The 26,416-nt window shown below is 30.0% G+C and overlaps 1 protein-coding gene across 1 annotated transcript; it reads left to right on the forward strand.

The window, feature by feature from the left end:
• The first annotated feature begins 15,521 nt into the window (after positions 1 to 15,521).
• On the forward strand, positions 15,522 to 24,676 carry LOC142353116 (phospholipase A and acyltransferase 2-like). Its single transcript, XM_075405324.1, has 3 exons — positions 15,522 to 15,628; positions 20,955 to 21,219; positions 24,010 to 24,676. The coding sequence occupies exons 2-3, from the start codon at positions 20,974 to 20,976 to the stop codon at positions 24,289 to 24,291; spliced, it is 528 nt and encodes a 175-aa protein (XP_075261439.1). The 5' UTR covers positions 15,522 to 15,628; positions 20,955 to 20,973; the 3' UTR covers positions 24,292 to 24,676.
• The last annotated feature ends 1,740 nt before the right edge of the window (positions 24,677 to 26,416 follow it).

A 26,416-nucleotide genomic window follows, 5' to 3' on the forward strand; every position in this document is an offset into this window, starting at 1 on the left:
AGTGATAAATAAGTGATTATCATAATTAGTAGAATTAAATGCATATATTTGTACGAATGTATTCTTGTCTTGGAGGTTACCTTTATTGTGAGCCTAACCTCTAAATTTACCATTTAGATTATCATGATCTCTAACAATGTCATTACCCAAGTTCTCTCTACAATAGAAACACTCAGTAGTAAGTGGAGTAATAGTATCTTCATTAAGTGGAATATTAATTTCAAATATATCTTTAAATAATTTGTCATAATAATTTACTCTACTTATAAACCAATCAACTATATCTTCACCGGAATAACTTTCATATTTATCTTCTCATATATATCAGGATAGTCACTTTTTATATATAAACCACAAGCAATAGGAATGTGTTTTTTGTGTTTTATTATACATTCAAAATCATAATACATAGCAAATGGTACTCTGTTTTTATAAGGGAACTTGTCAAACTTTAGATATTCATCTTTATGGAATGTTCTTCTTCCCACATGTTTCTGCGTATTACATAAATCCAAATGTTTAATTATTGCATCTTCTGTTCTAAGTGATACACAACATTTCAGACATGGATAACATTTATGTTTAGATGATTTTCTTAATAAGAATGATACATCTTTACATAGGAAGTAATGATTATCCCAGTATAATATATTACATCCTTTAGGATCATTATGATTGATTAATACAGGATTAAAAGTTTTATTTTTATTTAGATTAAACAGATTAAGCAATACTTTATCTTTATTCAGTTCTTGTATTTTCTGTAATTGATAATAATCATATGGAGGTGGAAGCTTTGGCAATTTTATCTCATTAATATACTCTGGTTTATTATATTTACTAACTCTATTTGGATCACGTGATGCAGGATGTAGATAAGCAATTAAACACCACAATAAACACTTTTTATCAGTATTATGTATATTAAGTATATCTCTAGACGTGAATGGTAACTCAGTAGTACAACCTCCAGTAGGACAAAACCTATAAACATATATACATTTTTCTTTTAACAAAACTTTGCATGCTCCAACCAGATTGATTCATCTCTTTTTCTTGCATTCTAGTCTCTGGTTCACTATTCAACATATCCAAGTCATGAGGACCATTATATTGTCTAGTCATTAGTCTAAATGTGACTTCGTTTTCTTCTAACTTATCATCTGTAGGTTTTGTATACTTTACTACATCAAAGGTGTTAAACTTGATGTGGTGATGTATGTTATACATTTCCTCTAAAACATTCAAGAATTTAATATCTTCATATTTACTACTTGTTATCATTATTTGATTACACTTCATAATATGATCTAATCCCAACTCATTCATTTTATCTCGCCACTTCCTATCAACAAGTTTTTTCTGTTTAACATTTTCTTTGTGTTCATCTGATTCATTGTGTTCATTTTAATTGTTATATCTGGTATTACATATATTGCAATATCCTTCAGTTATATTATGGGTCTCTGACAATGTTTCACCATTATTTTCAGTTATATTATCCTTATCTATATCCTTATCTTTACAATTAACATTATCCAGATGCATCTTTGCTTTTAAATGTTGGTCCACACTATATTGACCCAGAGTAGTCTTACATATTACACATTCGAACTTTCTCCCATTCTTTATTATTTCCCCATTGACTAATCTTACATTATTCCTATGTTTTAATGTGTCCATATGTTTAGCATGTTCAGTATTATTATCCAGATGCATATCACAACTATCACAATACTTTATTCCTTCTAGTTCAGGATACTGATTATCTATCTTTTGTTCTATATCTTCATTAGTAACTTTTATTCCATCCTCATTATTACTCTCAATAATTCTATTTCTATAATATAATCGCTCATTCTTTTTATGTTTAAATGATTGATTATGCCTATAATAATTCTTTAGAGTTAACTCTTGATTGCAAGCTTCACATTTAAACTTATTTGTTTTAGGCTTTTCGACATCGACAAAATCATCAGATGAAGATGATTCTCTATCTGAATCTGAATCTTTAGATTGATCTAAGTCTACAGACGATTCTCTATCTTTAGTTTGATCTAAATCTGGATAAAATTTTGCTTCAACCTTTCGCAATGACTCACGCATATCTTCTTCTTGTTGTTTTAATTTTGTAACCTGTTTATCATGCGACTCTTTTATTTCTTCATTTATTTGATTAAACCTTCTGATTGATTCTAAAGATTTTTCTAATTCTACCTTTTGTCTTTCTTTATCTACTAGTTTGATTTCTTCCCGTGGTTTGTTTTTATTTTTTAACATTTGGACTGCCATGCTAGTAGAACTAGATTGAGCTTGTCCACTTCCAAATTGAGCTCGCTCACTTCCAGATTGGACTTGTCCATGAGATTGAGCTCGCTCACTTCCAGATTGAACTTGTTAACGCGTGGAATGAATATAACCGGTATAATCTTGTTGATTCATTATTATATGCCAAGTTTGCGAAATAATATTATTTATATACCTTTTCAATGCTATAAAAATGGTTAGTACCAAATGGGATAAATGTAAAAATAAAGCTTGGTGTTGTAGTTGTGATGAGCGTCAAAGTAAACCATTCCAATGTTTTACATGTAATAAGATTATAACATATAGAGACAGACATGATCATTTGCAAGTGCACTTTAATAATCCCAATCAATATCAACTATGCAGAATTTGTAAACTACATGAACACATCTCTCAGTATAGATTTAAACATTTCTACTGTAGGTTATGCGTAAATCTCCATAGATATAGATTTCATCATACAAAAAAAATTCTTGGAACATGCAAAGAAATATAATATTGAAGTAAAGCTATAACTAAATATAATAATTTTTTCACCCAAATAAATTGTTGCTGATGTTTCCGCTTATTATTATGTTGCTATTTATTATTATAATTGCTTATTGGAATTATGATATTTATTCGGATTGAAGGAAGAGGTTCAAAGGATATAGCAATGTTGTACCAGAACCATTTGAAATTAAAAAACATAACTTTATTATTTATGGTCCATCTAATTCTGGTAAAACAACTTTTATAAAAGAATTTTGTGGTTTGTATGATACTGCTAATGTATTCTGTATTGATGGTAGTGAGTGGAAGGTATATAATGTACATGGCACTGATGATGTAAAATTATTAGATAATTTAGGTAGTTTTGCTAAACTATTATAATTGGTGATATGGGAGAAAACATTAGATTACCAGCTATAGACTCATTGTATTCTAAAGATAGACATCACAATATTAATATAATATGTGTAGGTCATGATGTAACAGATTTAAATACTAAGGCAACAGATAACACCCCAGCTATATATACTACTTTAAATAGTTCACAACAATTTTTTGAAAGAGTACAAGAGAAGTTTAAAATTGATTCTAATCTATAAGGATTTAAACATTAAAAGTATGGCATAAAAAATTATAATACTACTAGTGACTATTATATTGAAATTAGGTAAATATAAAAATGTCGTAAATAATTCTAGAATTGGCGATCTTGATATTGAGAGGTATGTTGATTATACAGAGTTTAAGGAAAAGGAATATAATATACAAAGTAGTAATTTAACAGATAGATGGTTAGAACCAACACATATTAAACCAAATGAGTGGATGTTATATTTTGAAGAATATTTAGACCTGAAGAGAAAAAATAAATCATTTAATTTTTATAAAACACATACAAATATAAAAAGTATATTTAATGAGATACATAGTGGATATGTTGCTATATTTGGTGTAATTAGTGTATTAGGAATTGGATATAGTTACTATCAAAAATGTGGTAATAATGATGATAATAATATTAATAATAATATTAATGGTATAGATATAATGGATACAGATAAGGCAAAATTTAAACTAAGAAATGGATAAAGACAAAATTGATCTCAATGATTCATTTAATATAATATATATGTTAGCTATGAGTCTTTTATCTATTTATGCAACCCATAATCTTATTAACTCCAAAACTAAAAATGATGATAATATGTAGAGAATGTAATATTGAAATTGATACTAGTAGTGGATATCCAAAACATGAACTAATGAATCATTATAATAATATACATAATAATTTAATTGAAAGATGTCTGAAATTTATGCATAGAAAATATAGTGGTTATCACTTTTTGGATAATTGTAAAGTTAATAGAACAGGCCTTATAACATCAGTACATAGTTATATTGATTACACCGATATTAATGATAGTGATAGTAGTGATAATATTAAAAATAATAAAGATAAAGATGAAGAAGATTTAATTAAGGTTTTAAATAGTCTAAAAGATAATATTATAGAGAATTTAAAAGATTACATTAAAAATGAATTAAAAACAGAAATTATAAAAGAGATAAAAACGGAAATTGTAAAAGACTTAAAAACAGAAACTAATATTAAGAAGAAAAGTAATGAAACTGATAATAAAACAACTAGAGTTTGTTGTTTATGTAAAATTGAAAAGAATATAGAGATTTTTTTAGATAAAACTGGTGGTTTATGTAAAGATTGTTGTTCTCAAAAAGTTTCATGTCCCATATGTAATATTGTTATAGATAGATGTTCTCATAATAAACATAAGAAAAGGTCACATAGTAATCAATCCCAAATTTCTAACAATATTTATGAAAAATGATTACAAATTTTAAAGTTTACATGATATTGAATAAGATTACATGGATTATTATTGATTATAAAGATTCTTTTAATCATGATAATCCCGCAGAATGCGGGATGATCATGATTAAAATAATCTATATAATCCATAATAATCCATGTAACCTTATGTAATCTCATGTAATCTTTGTAATTTGTAATCATTTTTCATAAATATTGTAAGAAATTTGGGATTGATTACTATGTGACCTTTTCTTATGTTTATTATGAGAACTGGTGGTTTATGTAAAGATTGTTGTTCTCAAAAAGTTTCAAGTCCCATATGTAATATTGTTATAAACAGATCTTCTCTTAATAAACATAAGAAAAGGTCACTTATTAATCAATCCCAAATTTCTTACAATATTTATGAAAAATGATTACAAACTACAAAGATTACATGAGATTACATAAGGTTACATGGATTATTATGGATTATATAGATTATTTTAATCTTGATCATCCCGCATTCTGCGGGATTATCATGATTAAAAAAATCTTTATAATCAATAATAATCCATGTAATCTTATTTAATATCATGTAATCTTTGTAATTTTTAATCATTTTTCATAAATATTTTTAGAAACTTGGGATTGATTACTATGTGACCTTTTCCTATGTTTATTATGAGAACATCTATCTATAACAATATTACATATGGGATATGAAACTTTTTGAGAACAACAATCTTTACATAAACCACCAGTTTTATAAAAACAATCTCTGTATTCTTTTCAATTTTACATAAACAACAAACTCTAGTTGTTTTATTATCAGTTTCATTACATTTCTTCTTAATATTAGTTTCTGTTTTTAAGTCTTTTATAATTTCCGTTTTTATCTCATTTATAATTTCTGTTTTTAATTCATTTTTAATGTAATCTGTTAAATTCTCTATAATATTATCTTTTAGACTATTCAAAACCTTAATTAAATCTTCTTCATCTTTATCTTTATTATTTTTAATATTATCACTACTATCACTATCTTTAATATCGGTGTAATCAATATAACTATGTACTGATGTTATAAGGCCTGTTCTATTAATTTTACAATTATCCAAAAAGTGATAACCACTATATTTTCTATGCATAAATTTCAGACATCTTTCAATTAAATTATCATGTTTATTATTATAATGATTCATTAGTTCATGTTCTGGATATCTATTACTAGTATCAATTTCAATATTACATGCTCTACATATTATCATCATTTTTAGTTTTAGAATTAATAACATTATGGGTTGCATAAATAGATACAACACTAATAGCTAACATATATATTATATGAAATGGATCATTGAGATCAATTTTGTCCTTGTCAATCAAACCATAACCTATTGTCATCCCCTTATCATTTCTTAATTTAATTTTTGCCTTATCTATATCCATTATATCTATACCATTAATATTTTTATTAATATTAGTATCATTATTATTAACCACATTTTTGATAGTAACTATATCCAATTCCTAATACACTAACTACACCAAATATAACAACATATCCACTATGTATCTCATCAAAAATTCTTTTTATATTCGTATATGTTTTATGAAAAATAAATGATTTATTTATTCCCTTAAAGTCTAACTATTCTTCAAAACAGAACATCAACTCATTTGGTTTAATATGTGTTGGTTCTAACATTCTATTTGTTAAATAACTACTTAGTATATTATATTCTTTTTCCTTAAACTCTGTATAAACACATTCTTCTCAATATCAAGATCGCCAATTCTAGAATCATATACGAAATTTTTATCTTTATCTAATACAATATAATAGTCACTAATAGTATTTTAATTTATTATGCCATACTTATAATGTTTAAATCTATATAGATTGGAATCAAATTCAAACTTTTCTTGTACTCTTTCAAAGAATTGTTGTGAACTATTTAAATTAATATATTTAGCTGAGGTGTAATCTCTTGCTTTAGTATTTAAATCTGTTACAGTATGAACTACACATATTAAATTAATATTGTGATGTCTATCTTTAGAATACAATGAGCTGGTAATCTAATGTTTTCTCCCATATCACCAAATATAATAGTTTAGCAAAACTACCTAAGTTATCTAATAATTTTACATCATCAATGCCATGTACATTATATACCTTCCACTCACTACCATCAATACAGAATACATTAACAGTATCATTCAAACCACAAAATTCTTTTATAAAAGTTGTTTTACCAGAATTAGATGGATCATAAATAATAAAGTTATGTTTTTTAATTTCAAATGGTTCTGGTACAACATTCCTATATCCTTTGAACCTCTTCCTTCAATCACAATAATTATCATAATTCCAATAAGCAATTATAATAATAAATAGCAACATAATAATAAGCGGAAACATCAGCAACAATTTATTTGGGTGAAAAAATTATTATATTTAATTACAGCTTTACTTCAATATTTTTTTTCTTTGCATGTTCTAAGAATCTTTCTTTTGTATGATGAAACCTATATCTATGGAGATAAATGCATAACCTACAGTAGTAGAAATGTTTAAATCTATACTGAGAGAGGTGTTCATGTATTTTACAAACTCTGCATACTAGATTTTGATTGGGATTATTAAAGTGCACTTGCAAATGATCATGTCTGTCTCTATATGTTATAATCTTATTACATGTAAAACATTGGAATGGTTTACTTTGACACTCATCACAACTACAACACCAAGCTTTATTTTTACATTTATCACATTTGGTACTAACCATTTTTATAGTATTGAAAAGGTATAAAAATAATATTATTTCAAAAACTTGGCATATAAAAATGAATCAACAAGATTATACCGGTTACATTAATTCCACGAGTGAACAAGTTCAATCTGGAAGTGCGCGAGCTCAATCTCATGGACAAGTCCAATCTGGAAGTGAGCGAGCTTAATTTAGAAGTGGACAAGCTCAATATAGTTCTACTAGCATGGCAGTCCAATTGTTAAAAGAATAAAAACAAACCAAGGGAAGAAATTAAACCAGTAAAAAAAGAAAGAAAAAAAGCTAGAATTAGAAAAATCTTTAGAATCAATCAAAAATTTTAATCAAATAAATGAAGAAATAAAAAAGTCGCATGATAAACTGGTTACAAAACTAAAACAACAAGAAGATATGCGTGAGTCATTGCGAAAATTTGAAGCAAAATATTATCCAGATTTAGGTCAAATCAAAGATAGAGAATCGTCTAAAGACTTAGATCAATCTAAAGATTTAGATTCAGATAGAAAATGATCTTCATCTGATGATTTTGCCTATATCCAAAAGCCTAAAACAAATAAGTTTAAATGTGAAGCTTGCAATCAAGAGTTAACTCTAAAGAATTATTATAGGCATAATCAATCACTTAAACATAAAAAGAACGAGCGATTATATAATAGAAATAAAATTATTGAGAGTGCTAATGAGGATGAAATAAAAGAACTAATGAAGATGTAGAACAAGAAATAGATAATCAGTATCCTGAACTAGAGGAGATAAAGTATTGTGATAGTTGTGATATGTATCTGGATAATTATACTGAACATGCTAAACATATGGACACATTAAAACATACGAATAATGTAAGATTAGTTAATGGGGAAACAATAAACAATGCGAGTAAGTTCGAATGTGTAATATGTAAGACTTCTCTGAGTCAATATACTGTGGATCAACATTTAAAAGCAAAGATGCATCTGGATCATGTTAATGGTAAAGATAAGGATATAGTTAAGGATAATACTAGATTTTGATTGGGATTATTGAAGTGCACTTGCAAATGATCATGTCTGTCTCTATATGTTATAATCTTATTACATATAAAACATTGGAATGGTTTACTTAGACACTCATCACAACTACAACACCAAGCTTTATTTTTACATTTATCACATTTGGTACTAACCATTTTTATAGTATTGAAAAAGTATATAAATAATATTATTTCAAAAACTTGGCATATAAAAATGAATCAACAAGATTATACCGGTTACATTAATTCCACGAGTGAACAAGTTCAATCTGGAAGTGCGCGAGCTCAATCTCATGGACAAATCCAATCTGGAAGTGAGCAAGCTTAATTTGGAAGTGGACAAGCTCAATCTAGTTCTACTAGCATGGCAGTCCAATTGTTAAAAGAATAAATAAAAACCAAGGGAAGAAATTAAACCAGTAAATAAAGAAAGAAAAAAAAGCTAGAATTGGAAAAATCTTTAGAATCAATCAGAAATTTCAATCAAATAAATGAAGAAATAAAAGAGTCGCATGATAACCTGGTTACAAAATTAAAACAACAAGAAGAAGATATGCGTGAGTCATTGCGAAAAGTTGAAGCAAAATATAATCCAGATTTAGATCAAATCAAAGATAGAGAATCGTCTAAAGACTTAGATCAATCTAAAGATTCAGATTCAGATAGAGAATCATCTTCATCTGATGATTTTGTCTATATCCAAAAGCCTAAAACAAATAAGTTTAAATGTGAAGCTTGCAATCAAGAGTTAACTCTAAAGAATTATTATAGGCATAATCAATCATTTAAACATAAAAAGAATGAGCGATTATATAATAGAAATAAAATTATTGAGAGTGCTAATGAGGATGGAATAAAAGTTACTAATGATGATATAGAACAAGAAATAGATAATCAGTATCCTGAACTAGAGGGAATAAAGTATTGTGATAGTTGTGATATGTATCTGGATAATAATACTGAACATGCTAAACATATGGACACATTAAAACATACGAATAATGTAAGATTAGTTAATGGGGAAACAATAAAGAATGCGAGTAAGTTCGAATGTGTAAATTGTAAGACTACTCTGAGTCAATATACTGTGGATCAACATTTAAAAACAAAGATGCATCTGGATAATGTTAATGGTAAAGATAAGGATATAGATAAGGATAATATAACTGAAGATAATGGTGAAACATGGTCAGAGACCCATAATATAACTGAAGGATATTGCAATATATGTAATACCAGATTTAACACAATGAACACAATGAATCAGATGAACATAAAGAAAATGTTAAATGGAAAAAACTTGTTGATAAGAAGTGGCGAGATAAAGTTAATGAGTTGGGATTAGATCATATTATGAAGTGTAATCAAATAATGATAACAAGTAGTAACTATGAAGATATTAAATTCTTGAATGTTTTAGAGGAAATGTATACCATACATCACCACATCCAGTTTAACACTTTTGATGTAGTAAAGTATACAAAACCTACAGATGATAAGTTAGAAGAAAACGAAGTCACATTTAGACTAATGACTAGACAATATAATGGTCCTCATGACTTGGATATGTTGAATAGTGAACTAGAGAATAGAATGCAAGAACAAGAGATGAATCAATCTGGTTGGAGCATGCAAAGATTTGTTAAAAGAAAAATATATTTATATATATATATTTATACATATATATATATATATATATATATATATATATATAGGTTTTGTCCTACTGGTGGTTTTACTACTGGGTTACCATTCACGTCTAGATATATACTTAATATACATAATACTGATAAAAAAGTGTTTATTGTGGTGTTTAATTGCTTATCTACATCCTGCATCACGTGATCCAAATAGAGTTAGTAAATATAATGAACCAGAGTATATTAATGAGATAAAATTGCCAAAGCTTCCACCTCCATATGATTATTATCAATTACCGAAAATACAAGAAATGAACAAAGATAAAGTATTATTTAATCTGTTTAATCTAAATAAAAATAAAAATTTTAATCCTGGGTTAATCAATCATAATGATCCTAAAGGATGTAATATATTATACTGGGATAATCATTACTTCCTGTGTAAAGATGTATCATTCCTATTAAGAAAATCATCTAAACATAAACGTTATCCATGTCTAAAATGTTAAGTATCATTTAGAACAGAAGGTGTTTTAAATAAACATTTGGATTTATGTAATACACAGAAACATGTGGGAAGAAGAACATTCCATAAAGATGAACCTCTAAAGTTTGACAAGTTCCCTTATAAAAACAGAGTACCATTTGCTATGTATTATGATTTTGAATGTATAATAAAACACAAAAAACACATTCCTATTGCTTGTGGTTTATATATAAAAAACGACTATCCTGATATATAAGAAGATAAGTTTGAAAGTTATTCCGGTGAATATATAGTTGATTGGTAAATTATTATAATAAACTATTTAAAGATATATTTAATTAATATTCCACTTAATGAAGATGCTATTACTCCACTTACTACTGAGTGTTTCTTTTGTAGAGGGAACTTGGGTAATGACATTGTTAGAGATCATGATAATCTAAATGGTAAAATTAGAGGTTATGCTGACAATAAATGTAACTTTCAAGACAAGAATACATTCGTACAAATATATGCATTTAATTCTAGTAATTATGATAATCACTTATTTATCACTAAATTAGCAAAGAAGATTAGACTTAATGTATTAACCAAAACTGATGAGAACTGAATTAGTGTTGATATGGGTTATGCAAAAGCATTCGATATGTTTAGGTTCCTCATTCCACTTAGCTTAGATGCTATAAGTAAAACATTGAGTGATAAAGAGTGCGTAACATTAAAGAAATGTGGGTTAGAGAAACGTAAAGGTATACTCCTATATGAATGGTTTGATAGTATAGATAAACTACATGAAACAACATTACCGCCTAAGGAAGCATTCTATTCTAAGTTGGAACAAAGTGGTATTACAGATAAAGAAAATAAGCAAGCAATAGATTGTTAAAATAATACTGGATGTGAGACAATAAAGGGTTGTATGATGTCATATCTTAAAACATATGTATTAATATTGGTAGATGTATTTGAAAGTTTAAGAGATAACTCTTTAGAATATTATGAAATAGATCCTTGTTATACATATTCTACTCCAGGATTAACTTGGTTATGTGGATTGGAATATACTAATGTTAGACTTAAATATTATAAAGAAACTACAGTTAATATTTATGATACATTACAGCATGGTATTAGGGGTGGGTTAGCTTCAGCATTAAGTGATTTTCATGTAAAATGTACGAATAAACAGATAGTTCCTGAGTATACAGGGAAAAGGAATTATCCAAAATATTTAGACTTCAACTCATTATACGCATCTGCTATGGTTCAAGCTTTACCTACTGGTGAGATCAAAGTATGTGACGGCAATGATTATACACAATCTAGCTCCACAAAAGGTTATATCTACACAATTGATGTAAAGTATAATGAAGAGTTGAAACAAAAGACAGAGAAATATCCATTCTTTCCAGACAAGACAAAGGCTAAAATTGATCAGTTTACAGACTATCAAAATGAAAATAAAAAGAAGGATATAAACCCAATGAGAAGTTAATGTTGAAGTTAGCGGATAAAGACGATTATGTAATTGATGGTGAGATGTTAGATTGGTATTTAGCTAGTGGTTTGAAGTTGGAAGATTTTACAGTTAAGCAAAAGTTAGAGTATAGTAAGAGTGAGTTGTTAAAGCCTTATATTGAGTTTAATATTCAGAAAAGAAAAGAAGCTAAAGCTAAGGGTGATAAATTTGGAGATGTATTCTTTAAACTGATGAATAATGCCTTCTATGGAGAAACAATAGAAAATGTATACAAAAGACAAGATGTAGAGTTAGTTAATGAAATAGATAGATATATTAAATTAGTAGAAAATATTAGTTTTAAATATGTAGTAGAGTTTGATGATGATCTAGTGGCTGTACATAAAACAAGAGGTGATGTTAAGTTAGATAAGTTTAATTATATTGGTTTTGTTATATTAGAGAAAGCTAAACTAGTTATGTATAAAGCTATATATGATTACTTTGAGAAAGAGTTAGATTGTAGTTATCATTATACAGATACTGGTAGTATATTTATAAACATAAATGTTACTTTAGATAGTAATATAGAAACTGAAATGAATAAGATAGAAATATTTTACATAATAATGAGATAGGTAAGATGAAGGATGAATTACCTAATGATACTTTTATAGAAGCCTGCTTCCTGAAAGCTAAAGCATATTGTTATAATACAGTTAAAGGAGAAGATGAGAAAAAGTTAAAAGGTATAACAAAAGCTACTATTAAAACCAAATTACTATTGAAGACTATAAAAACGCTATGTATGAAGCTAAAAATAAATATGTTACATGATTTATTATTGATAGTAAGAAACACCATTTAGAAACAAAAGGAACAATATAAAAAATATATTGATCCATTTGATGATAAATGTATTAAAAGTTTTAATGGTGAGTTTAGATTTTACAATTAATTTTTATATAAGTATTAGCAAAATTTAAATTTATAAAAAAGTTAATCTGGTTTTTGGTTTTTTTTTTCAGGTTATACTGAAAAACACTTATCACTGTGTTTCCACCGATCACAGTGTTTTTGACTGTATACCCATCACAGTGTGTCCCATATACAGTCTCACAGCATGGATAATCCTTTTTAAAAACTGTGAAATTGGTTTTCTTTATCTCACTTAGTTTTATAGCAATTCATCAAATCGGGGGACGTTCACTGGAGATAGTGAGGAAGGAACCCCAAACCGTCCCGTTTTCTAAAGCAACTTAACTAGACTCGATGATTTAACCACTACGCCAAGTGAGACAGAAAGTTTTTGTTTTAGATTGATTAAAAATTGATTGGGGGATAAACGAAAATTTTTATTATTTTAATATTTCTTTCAATTTTTGTTCAAGTTTTCTTTTTTGTTCAAGTTATCCACGAAGTGGTTATACCAATTTTCGCAAGTTGGTTTTACGTGCTTGTTACACGGTCTCACTAGTTTTATACTAGTATCTGGGGACGTCCACTGGAGTCAGTGGGGATAGAACCCAAACTCTCCGTCTGATAACAGTTAATTACCAGCTTAACTGGACACTAGTGGTTTGCACTAAGTGAGACAAGAAATGATAGATTTTGAGTGAATATAAAGGTAATATGTAGTAGTGGATATATAAAGGGAGTTAGAGTAATGTGTATATGGGTACCGTATCGCGGCTCTATGCTGCGGAGGTACCCATATACACATTACTGCAGAAGGTTTAAAAAATGTAAGCTTACTGTTTCGCACCAACTCGGGCTCGCACTCACGCACATTGCTTAGCAGCCACAATTCTTACCGCTTACCATAACAAAACGTAATGATTGCATATATTATCCTATGTCTCAGCATTAATTTGTTCAATGACTTTTTTTTAGCTTTGCTATGTTGCATGTTTAAGGAGCGCTAAGACTTGGGCGGATGAATGATGGCATAGTGGGTCTCAAGGCGCATGTACTACGTTAGGCTGCATGTTTAAGGATCGTTAAAACCTGAAAAGATCAGGAGCTGAAACACGGTGACATAGCATTAGAGTTTTAATGTATTTGACATTAGCTATGATTATAATGCACTTATAATTATAATTATAATATAGACTAGCTGGTACCTAGAAGCAAGCTAAACAAATTTTATTTAAAATCTTCGCAAATCTGTTGAAAAACATATGTGCGCATCCCTAAATCCAATTTAATGATGAATTTACCAAAAACTGATTATTGACATACGATCGTAAGTTAAATGAAAACTTTTTCCCAAAAATTTAGAAATTGAGCGCAATGTGATAATCAGAAATTTTGAGCAAAACTTCTAAGTCGGTATGTAATATAATTTCCTGTGTTCTGTTCTGATGACAATGAAATTTGCCTTAGCGGTAAGCTTTAAACTTCCCGACGCAGCTTCATTCAAAATCCATACGTCCTATGAACAACTAACATTTAAAAAGTCGGATTTCAGAGCTTAAAAAAACTGCAGGGGAGCTTAATTTAGATCTCGTACGAATTGAAAAGTCAAAAGCAAACAAGTGCATTTTTCTGTTCGGCACATGCGCTTTTCGGCATCTGCATTTTCTTGTCATTGACGCGTTTTGCAATTCGGTGAATGAATTTTTTCGCTTTTTGGGGCAATGACCTTCTATAAAGGGCAAATGTGTTTATTGGCCGCTCTCGGCCAGTCATCCTAATCATGCAGCTCAAGTTTTCTCAATCATCCTCTTCCAGAGCTCTTGAACTTGCTCTCCAGGGGCCTCACAAAAATCCATTTTCTCCTTTCGTTAAAAATTGTGCTTTATAAACTGGCATGCTTTTATTATACAGGATATGTAATTTGCTTGTTTTTCAGTGCAGTGACTGGCAAAATCTCACAATCACCGAGAACATTGAAGTGGTTTGAGGTGGTTTGAGACGAATACATAACGGTTCATTCCCAACTTATAAAATTATATATATATGTTTATATATATATATATATATATATATATATTATATATATATATATATATATATATATATATATATATATATATATTTATATATATATATATATATATGTATATATATATATATATATATATATATATATATATATGTATATATATATATATATATATATATATATATATATATATATGATGACACCACGATTCGTTCTCAACTTATCTTTTGACGCTTTTTTTGTTTGCATTAGAAATCTAGCAAGTCTGTTTTAACAAATGTCTCTCAGTTTTTTTGGGTATTGCGGTTGTACGGATATGCCCACCCCCTACAACCGAATGATGGTTTGTTTAGTCATTTCTTCCTCTGAACAATCTTTATATGTTTATTTGTAAATAGAATTGTCGATCACGCCTCACAACATTGATTCTAAAACTATAACTCGAACTAATAACAGCATTGTTTAAGTTAGTCAACACCTGGTCTAATAGATTATTGTTTCTGAACAAATAAAAGAAAGTTTAATCAACCCTATAATAACTACCATTAATTTAAATCTTCTCGACAAATCAGCAGGTTATATTTATTGACTAAAATTATTTGAAGTCTTTGCTCGTTTTAAATTTGAAAGTTATAGTTCCATCAACAGGCGAGCTCAACATTGAAAAAAAAATCAGGTAAAGCATTTTGTTCTCAAACCCCGTTAATAAAACTACTCCAGTTGTGAACAGTGAACAAAAACAACTAAACGAAATCGTTGGTGTGTTTGGTATCATTTTCTATTGTTTGATTGAATAACAGCATGCAAATAAATAACCTAACTGTCGTACGTGAAATCAAAAAGTAAATAATTTTTTACAAGAACAGAGCTGATTGCTCATACACTTGCTGTAAAATGAAAAGCGGTAGTTTGAATAATTCTACGAACCTGGCTTTGCCAATTTGATCAGCATTTCTCCTCTGAGATTTGCTGTTGTATTTATCCTAAGTGTGTTACAAGTCTTTAGATTCTATATTAGAAAGTAAAGAGTCTGATAAAATGCTCTAAAGCTTAACTCAAAAAACAGTTTTGATGTTGATGATGATCAAACTTTAATTTCGTCCATTTTGCACGTAAACAGACAAATATCGATCGGTTATGTTTTTTTAATAAAAGTAAAGGATGTCGGTATATCCCCTTCCCAGAGTTCCAATATGTTCTTTCTACAAAGCAGGAAATTGTAAGTAATTTTATTTTAAAAAGTGGTAAAGCTTCTTTTGCTTGAAAATTAGCGGCCCGATATTGTTGTCGTTCCATCAAAAGTTTCTAATTCTTTCATCAATTTTTTTTCTGTGACGTTGAGTCACGTTTTTTTTTTACCAGGAAAGATATTGTCTTTAGGAAAATAGTGGGTTCTGTTCAATCATAGGATTTAAATCACAGCAGAAAGTTTTAACGCGCCCTCGCCTAGTTTCTGAAGGAAAAAAATAACAAAAACAAATATTTCGACTAGACAAAGCACTGAAAATGTTTTTCCTTACAAACTTGAAATCTTTTCACGCAGTTGCCAGTTCACGTGAATATCAGATGTCCCTTAATTTGAGTTTCATCATAAATAAAGTCAACTTAACTGTTTACTTGTTTCCAGCCCAGAATAGGAAATGTAAAGCAAAGAACAAAACAAATGTTTCTGGCAAAATTTTAAATGAAATTTAATATCTAGACTTGAAAAAGTATTACCCCAGGTATTCAATTTTTTGTTATTATAGAAATATAAATTATAATGACAATTATTGTTACACTTGTACACCAAAAGATACAAAAGTGATGTATATACTTGATCTTAATGATTCGTGTGAACTCTATGTAAACAAAAGTGATATATTTTAAACAATTATCCGTTAGATTTGATTTTTTTTTTACTTTTGCTACTTTAAAAAAGCAACGTTTAGTAAAACTGAAGTTTCTCAATCACATTGAAGTTTTTTCCATGAATATCCATTTTAATTTGTCCTTCTATTACTTTCAGAGATAAAAAGAACAGTTCCTTAAAAAGATGCAGAAAAACCATAAGGCTGCAGAACTAGTTTTCCATTTTTTGATTCATGCTTTTGTATTTACCCCCAAAAAAACTGAACTCAAGTTTTTTTCCTATATACCAACTGTGACCCGTGGATGCGTGATTAACAGAAAAAACACTTTGAATCACCGGAATTTTCTTTCATTCACACTATGATACCCTTTCTTCTGAATCGTACTGGCTTTTCCCTAAAGAAAAAAATTTTTTTCCTTCGGGTTTTGTTTTCAGATAAAATTTTCTTCGTTTTTAAGCTGTTTTTTCGTCTCAATCTTCTGTCTCAATCGTTATTTCGTTCTTCTGATCAATTATCTCTCATTTTTAAATAAAAAACAATCTCAGTTTCTTTCCTGAGTTGATGTTCAAATATTTGTTTTCAAGTCGAAACTGCAGGCATTGTTTGTTCTCGATGATTGTTCTTCCCACCCATGGACAACTGAAAAACATTTTTTTTTCAGAAAAAGAATTAATCACGCGACATAGTAAACTTCTAAGCTCCTTGCCTTATTGATAGTTATCGATAGATACCTTTTTAGATATCATAAGGCTGCAGAACTAGCTTTCCATTTTTTGATTCGCGCTATTGCAATTGCCGTAAAATTTTCTGACTCTGGTTTTTTCCTGTCTATCAATTGTGACCCGTGGATGCGTTATTAATAGTAAAAAATACTTTGAATTGTCGGAATTTGTACAAATGTTTTTCCTCACTAATCTAGTTCGTTTTTGAAGTTAAATTCAACTATTTCTCTTGATTGGATAGTTTCCTAAAAGTTTTTGAAATCAAAAAATGCAAATGTCACCGTGATGCATTTGAATAACAAAATTTACAGGTTTTAAAGGAAAAGAAATATTGTGATTGTCGGGCTGAAAAAAGATCAAGTTGGAGCTTGAGTTCTGCAGACTCTTTACTCATTTTAACATCAGATTAGTTCATAATTTGAACGTAGGATGCGCAGACATCTCACTTATAACGAAAAAGTTGCATTTCTGTTCAAAAAATTATCATTTATAGCCGGAATGAGGTTTTAGGGTGAATTTTTGTAAGAAATGCGGTGAATGCGGTGAATTTTTGTGAAAATTTTTGATAAGATTTTGGGATGCGTTGTTAACAGAAAAAATATTTTGAATCGCCGGAATTTTCTTTTCTTCCCACTACGATACCCTTTCTTCTGAATCGTACTGGTTTTATCCTATAGAAAAAAAAACAATTTTCATTCGGGTTTTGTTTTCAGGTAATGTTTTTCTTCGATTTTGAGCTGTTTTTTTTGTTATCTTCTGTCACAATCGTTATGTGGTTCTTTTGTTCAATTATCTCTCATTTTTAAGTTAAAAAACAGTCGCCGTTTCTTTCCTGAGTTGATGTCCAAGTGTTCGTTTTCAAGTAAAAACTGCAGGCATTTTTTGTTCTCGATGATTCTGCTTCCCAACCATGGACAACTGAAAATTAATAGATACCTTATTAGATACCAATAGGCTGCAGAACTAGTTTTCCTATTTTTGATTCGTGCTATTGTATTTGCCGCAAAACTTTCGAATTCAAGTTTTTCCTTTCTATCAATTGTGACCCGTGGATGCTTTATTAACAGTAAAAAATAATTTGAATTGCCGGAATTTGTACAAACGTTGTATTTTTTCTCACTAGTCTAGATCGTTTTTGAAGTGAAATTCAACCATTTCTCTTGATTGGATAGTTTCCAAAAACTTTTTGAAATCAAAAAATGCATAAGTCCCCTTGATGCATTTGAATAAAAAAAATTACAGGTTTTGAAAAGAAAGTATTTTGATTGTCGGGCCAAAAAAAGATCAAGTTGGAGTTTGAGTTCTGCAGACTCTTTACCCATTTTTAACATCGGAATAGTGCATAATTTGAACGTAGGATACGCAGACTTTGCACTTATAACGGAAAAACTTCACTATTCAAAAAAAATGAATCATTTTTACCCAGGTCGAGGTCTTAGAGTGAGTTTTCGTAAGAAATGCTTTGATTGCGGTAAATTTTCGTAAGAAATTTTGATAGTTGATTGATTGAGCCTTTCGATTTTTTGAAAAGAAGAAAACGGCTCTACCGTTGTCGTGTAGAGGCTCAAATGGGAAATTAATCAAAATTAGAGGTTTTGTTTGCAACTCTTGAATAATTGAAAAAAATGATTAAAAGTTGCTCAACAGTGAAAAAGAAGTGTTGCTGATGGAGATTGTCTGCAGTGAGCTTTCTGATGATACCTGGTTTGACAAAAAAACAGCTGAAGCACTGATTCAGGTAACAAAAGTTCAGCCGGGAATTCATAGAAGACACGGTGAGTTTTTGTATGAAATGAGGTGAAATGCCGTAAAAGAATTCACCGCGTTTCTCTAACATCTTTTTGCGGTGAATGTGGTGAATCACGGTGAATCATTTTTTTTCACCGCGTTTTCTCAAGCGGTGAAATGTTTTTTTCACCGCTAGATGCGGTGAAAAAAATAATTAATCGCATCAAGTGGTGAAAATCATTTATTCACCGCTACCGAGAACGCGGTGAAAAAACTTATTCACTGCAATTCACCGCATTCACCGCAAAAAGATGTAAGAACTACGCGGTGAAATTTTTTTTCCACCGCATTCCACCGCTCTAACGAAAATTTACAGCCAAACCTTGACCCGGGTAGAAAGGATTTAACCCCCCCCCCCCGCCCCCGTTGTCTAAAAACACGTTTGAATCTCATAACACAAAATCCAAGAGCACGTTTTTTTTCCTTTGTAAATGTGTAAATAAAATATGTTCATTACGAATTTGGACACAACCAAATTTGAATTGAGCCTATGGAAGTAAAATTTGTTTCACGACTGTGGAAAAAACACAATTTCTTCCTTGCAATGTATACGAGATCAAATTGTGACCCGGGCCGATAAAAAATTGAAAAAATATGTAAGATAAGCGGTGAGAACTTGGTTTTTTCTCTGCAAATTTGGTACATAATTTTGCGGTAAAAGCGGTGTAATTATATAAGTTCACCGCTAGAGTATAAGCGGTGAACCAACAAAATTTTAACGCATTTCATAGCTTACTACAAATTAGCGCCATTGCACGGATTCGAACCTCTCACCTCTTGCATTTCAACCACTTCTTCTTCTTCGACTGCTCCACTTCTCACTAAGATCTTGTATATTTATTTTGAACTTAAATCAAATTCACTCTACTTTTTGTAAAACATGCGCGTTGAGCTTTTGTAAGATTAGCGGTGAAATTACAAATTTTAGCGGTCAATCCGGTGAAATGTGGTTACTTTTTTTAAGTTCACCGCTTACTCTAGTGGTGAAATTACATAAATTCACCGCTTAAAATAATTTCAAAAATATGTATGATTATTTGGGGGTAAATTTCTCATGCGCCTTTTAATAAAAGTATCTTAACCTCGTTGAACAACAGACAATTCGAAGCGTATTCTAAGTGGTCAATTTATATTATTTCACCACTAAGTTAAGCGGTGAGATTGTGTAATTTCATCGCATTCTCCGCTTATCTTACATAATTTGGACATTTTTTTCAAAGCGGTGAAATTATGTAATTTCACCGCTACCAGGCGATAAAGATTTTTTTCATCGCATTCACGGCCTGATCTATGTAATTTCACTGGATTCACCGCTAATATTACAAAATTTTCCGCATTCACCGCTTATCTTGAATATTTTTTCGTTGAATGGCGTTGACACTTCGACCCGGGGAATAAATTATTATTATAAACAATAATTGTATTAGGTTGTTCAGGTAGTTTATCCGCCTACTTCCGTTACCAATTAACATAGGAATGCACATCGCCTCACAATCTCTTAAACTCAAAATATTAACCAAGAAAAAATACACTGCTGTCCTAGAAACTTTTATCAGTTTTGCGAACAGTCTTTTTGCGCATATCTTTAAACTTTTTAAAGAAAAATTAAGAGCGTATTTGCTTTCTTTGTTTTCAACAGATCAATTGATTTGACAAAGATGCCTCAGATTGGAACAATAGAAATAGGAGACATGGTGAATTTTGACCGAGTTTTCTATTCACATTGGGGTGTCTATATCGGTTTGGGTAAAGTAGTCCATTTTGGATTAGAAGGCAACGAAAAGAATTCGATTAAATGTTTTTTCGACAAAAATCAGATACCCAAATTCAGGAAGGACGAACTTTCCGAGGTGGCAGGCGAAGACTTTTACTGTGCGGACAATTATTTGGACGCCAAGTATCGTGTAAGTTCACCTTACCGATTCTGTAACATTTATCTTGCATTATCATAGATGTTATACGAAATTATCAATGAAATTGTTCAGACACTTGTAAGATAAACATTCTATTTTAAGGCACGATTTATAAAAACCCAACATTTACGACGGAAATTTCACGCTGTCAAATGTTAATTTAAGAAAAGTTACCTGAATATATATATATATATATATATATATATATATATATATATATATATATATATATATATCAAATGGCAAAATACCCAACGTGCCAAAATGTCCAATTCCATTATACAAAGTTGTTCCCTTTGATATTTTTGATCAAAACTCCTTTTACAATTTAGCAGTCGTTGAGATAAGCTTGTCTTATCATACTTAAGCATACCACATTGTCCCATTTGTCTTGCGCACGAGCGACTGAAGCATGATGATGACACGCGAGGCATGGCCAAATGAACTAGTCTTATATCTTGCTAATTATTATTTCTGACACAATTAAAATTGGAAAAAGTATTTGGTACTTTGTGGACATTTTTTTATCATTGTAAACGTTGGCGTTTTGAGTTTGTTCTTAAGCCAAAAAATACATCAAACTGTGAAACATGTTAGAGAAATTTGTTTTTAATATCACTTAGTTTTAAAATCTAAGGAAAAATGTTCTTCTGAACCTCGTCTACTTTCTCGCCTAACAAAAGATCTCATAAACCAACTTCTGTATCAGGAAAAAAGCGGTATTTTAAACTCAACCAAAATGGCCTTGCAAAATATTCAATTTTTCTATGTTCTGAAATGTTGTAAGTTTGCTGAGTTTTAGAGTCCACTTTGAGATGAAAAGTTCATAACTCAATCGACCTTGCAGTAAAAGAGAGAATTGTTTGAGTCAAAGCCAATCCCTCCAGCCGTTTTGAAGACAGAAATCTCTAGCGTGCAATCTGATAAAGACAATTTTAACAATGAGAAATCTTATAAAAGTCTTACTGGTTGTAGCGTAAGATCTGGCAAGAGGTTAAATAGGGTAAAATATCACAGCTGTCCAATAAGACTTCTTTTGCAAAACAATTTGAATATTTGCAAGATAATTTCGTCTCCTTTCTCAAACTATAACTCCAGATCTAGTGTAGCTAATAATTTCTCAAATTTTGCTTTGATTTGACATGAAAAAATGGGGCTATTTTTTACTGTCATAAACGTAACGAATAGCTGACTCCAAATATAAAGGAAACATTAAAATCTGTTTGCATATTGACAAAAATCTTAAAATGTAAGAAAAAGCTTACCTTGCTTTTCCTTCTGAGTTTGAAACAATGGAACCCAAATCAAATTTAGTCAATTTTTTGCGTAATAGCTGGAGTTGAAACTTTAAACAATCTTAATCAAGGAGAAAAAATTGAAATCCTCTCGCTAAGCCCAAGTGCAGCGTTTCCAGAACAGTGCTATTCAGTTTTTCAGCAACCATTAGGACTTGAGATTTTTATATTATTTTGCATTTTGAACTGTTCACTCAGCCTCACTTTGTTTTCTGAATATTATTCTTAAGATATTAGGAAATTGATCTCATGAAATTGCTGAAAAAAATTAATCGAGAATGGAGCAGATTCACAAAAGATGGTTTTCAAAAAAAATTGACGCCACCTATTATCTAAATATTGAAGTATTTTGAGGTTCTAGGGATCTCTAGGTACAATCAACGGAACATATGGGTCATTAATATCTCCTTTTTGAGAGAAATTGAGACTAATTTTCTGTTCAAAATAATCATATTTCCGGTACATTCTAAGCATCAGTCAAATGACTGATGCTTAGACCCAGTTTGATTCTAAGCATCAGTCAAAATTTGGCATATTTTCTACAGTGTTTGTTGATCTAGAGAGTATGAAATTTTTTCAATTCTACTTCAATTATAATGTGCACTAATTGTTCTTGCTTTTGCCCCACACTTCCTTATATATCTATGAGAAGGTTTCAGGACAATTTACCAATGCCAAAAAACCCAATGCCAAAATACCCAATGCCATTATACCCAATGCCTTTATACCCAATGCCATAATACCCAATGCCAATATACCCAATACCCCATCTACTTTGATATTTTTGTTCAATAATCCGACAACAAATTAGCAGTCGTTATTACCCGTATGTTTTAACATACTTAATGGCCATGGTCATCCTTCATGATATCAAGCCCGTGGGACTTGATATGAAACTATCACAACCGAACATGGGATTAATTTATCCGCTTGCTAAATCATACGGGTAAGAGCTATTTTCTGCTAATTAGTACTCGGATTATGGAACGAAAATATCAATGTGAATTGGGAATAGTGGCAGTGGGTATTTTGGCATTGGGTATAATGGCATTGGGTATTTTGGCATTGGGTATAATGGCATTGGGTAAATTGTCGTGTAACCCTATGAGAAATATGGTACACCCAAAAAGGTTCACCCAAAAATTGGTACCTACCCCCTAAATTGGTACACCCAAAAAGGTTCACCCGAAAATTGGTACCCCCTAAATTGGTACACCCAATAAGTTTCCAGATAATGCTCGATAAAAACGTCTGCTTGTTCAACAAGTGTGAGAAAAAAACAGTTTGAAAACATAAATACTGACTTCTGTAAATAGTGACTTCTGAGATAACACTTCCGTCTTGTTCGGTAATGCTTTAATTTATCTGTTATTTGTATTTATGCCAAGTAAAATTGATAAAACCTGCTAATTAATTACCATTTTGCCCGACAAAAAAATCTGGGCTCGTCAGAACGCAAATGTATTCTTGAAAAGCACTGTTTTAGCCTCGAACGATATCAGAAATTTGCAACTATGCCGAAAAGCGGCTCAAAAAGCCTTTGGATTGGGAGTACAACCCAATTTGGAGAAACTGTGAAAAATTTGCCATCGACTGCAGATACGGAGTTTTAAAAGTAGGAAGACAGGTCGAAACTGTGGGAAAAGTTGGCGCTGCAATTGGAATTGGAGCAGCGATTGGAGTCGGTGTTTTCTGCTTGTCCAAAATGTTGTCAGCAACTGCGTCTGGTACTGAAATTGAGGAAAAAAGTGACGATGATGAGGATTGAATTGACGACTCTGGCGCATGAATTAACTCATTTGTTTAGTATTTCCCATTATACCTCTTGCAGCTTAGTGGTAAAATAATGTATACCTCTATTACCGTAGAAAAAACATTAATGTGGGCTAGTATTTCGTGTGGGGGCATAATGGTAAAGACCCCATATTTTTATTTTCTTAGCTCAACCAAAACTCATTTTGAAACTTTGAGGCCATAAAAACTTTTAGCAGAACAATAGCGTGATAAATAGATTAGACAATATTTTCAATGTAAACTAAATATTTATATTTAGTATTTGTTCAATGAAAGTGTAGGTGAATTTACCTGCTCTTGTAAATTGAAGACAAAGTTAAATATTGCAAGAACCCTTACCTTAAATTGTGTTTATTGTGCTCATCAATAGTAACATTTACTTAACTTTTATATTGAAATTTATTTTCTTACAACGATTTTATTTTTATATTGAAATTTTTTTTCTTACAACGCTTTTTCTTTCCTCGATCAGAAAACAGTTTGCCGATGGTAAAAATTTTAAGATAGCGGAACAAAGATCAGTCAAAGTCCGAAATAATGCAATTTCATGATTTAAGTTCCTAAAAACTACAGAAAAATGTGCATCTTCAATCTAATTAAGCTATGACCGCTGATTCATTTTTATTATCACGATGAGACTGAAAAACTCTTAGTATTGTTTATGAAATTATAGATCATATGATTTATATTTTATGACTCTTCGAAGCTCTATAGCAGACAAAAAGCAATCACAGAAAGTTCAAAAAATTGAAGGCTTCTTTTGAACTGTTTTTAAAAAAAATTAAAAATGGCTTGAAAACATTTGATTTCAAACACCAAATGCGGACATCTTGATAAAGTGTTACAATAAAAGTCAACTTAATTAATTGCAACTGTGTACAATCGTGCTTTTATAAAAGTACCAGTAAACATAATTTTATGATCTCAAACATAATTTCAATGTCTGCAAAAATTATACAGTTGTATCAATCGCTAAATCTTTTAGAGTGATAACCTAGCCTTGCATGTTTATAAAAAGTTTTGTCGGATTTTTCTTCCAAAAAATGGTTCAGCAAAAACATCCAATTGAAATTCTTTGTCGCTAAATTAAATAATATAAAATGTCCATAATGATATGTCACTCAGCATGAAATTGTCCTCAGTTTTACAATCGGAAGCAAACAAACTACAAGCCATCCTTAGTGAAGAATCTGAAACTTAATTGATAAATATACTCGTTGACAAAAATATTTTCAAAATATTGGTTCATTTTTCCCGAGGCCTTTCAACTCCATTTTTGCATCTCTCCGCAAAAGGTATCGATTGGTATAAATGGTTTTAACCAAAATTTTTGGGTTGATAAAAAGCTTCCACTCCCGATAAATTGGGAGGGTTTGAGCATCAACAATAACTTTATTTTCTGTAAGAACTTAGCAGAAATCAAAGATGCTGATTTCACAGAATAATGATAAATAGCAGCAGCCAGAATTGCATTAAAAATCAATAGAAAAAATTTTCTATTTACTTATATCCGTTTTTTGTCCGATGAAGTTGAAACATTTAAATCATTTAATCTTGATTGAGAAATGCTCTCCAAGCAAACAATTGATAGAAATTGAGCAAAATTTGGGATTTGTTATTGAAAATTAAAGAAAAACAAAATTTTTTCCATTACGTGAACTGCAAATACTTTTTTCTGTTTTTGGTTCCATTTGTGTATTTGTTTGTTTTTCGTATTTGTGCACCTTAGTCATTTGATTATATTTGTTCTCAACATAATGTTAATTTTAACCCAATGATTGTGGGACTAACTGTTTCAATTGTTTTCTGGCATTTATTGAAACAGAAATTTAGCAAAAAAATATTAAAGATTTTTTTAAATTAGTCAATTTAATCAGCGACCAAAAACGTTTATCATTTATTGTGTTCTGTTAAAATTTATTGGATAGTTTTTGAAACAGGGACTTCTAAAAATTAGAAGTATGAATAGTTTTTGAACAACGAATATGTTTTTTTAAATCAGTCAATCCAATGTATCATATTAGGATTGCTGTGACACCAAAGCCATCAAAATTTAAAATACAGAAAATGAAACATACTTTTGATCATAAATGTTGCTT

This window comes from Convolutriloba macropyga, chromosome 14 (assembly GCF_964194025.1).
Source record: "Convolutriloba macropyga chromosome 14, txConMacr16.3, whole genome shotgun sequence".
Taxonomy (NCBI): domain Eukaryota; kingdom Metazoa; phylum Xenacoelomorpha; order Acoela; family Convolutidae; genus Convolutriloba; species Convolutriloba macropyga.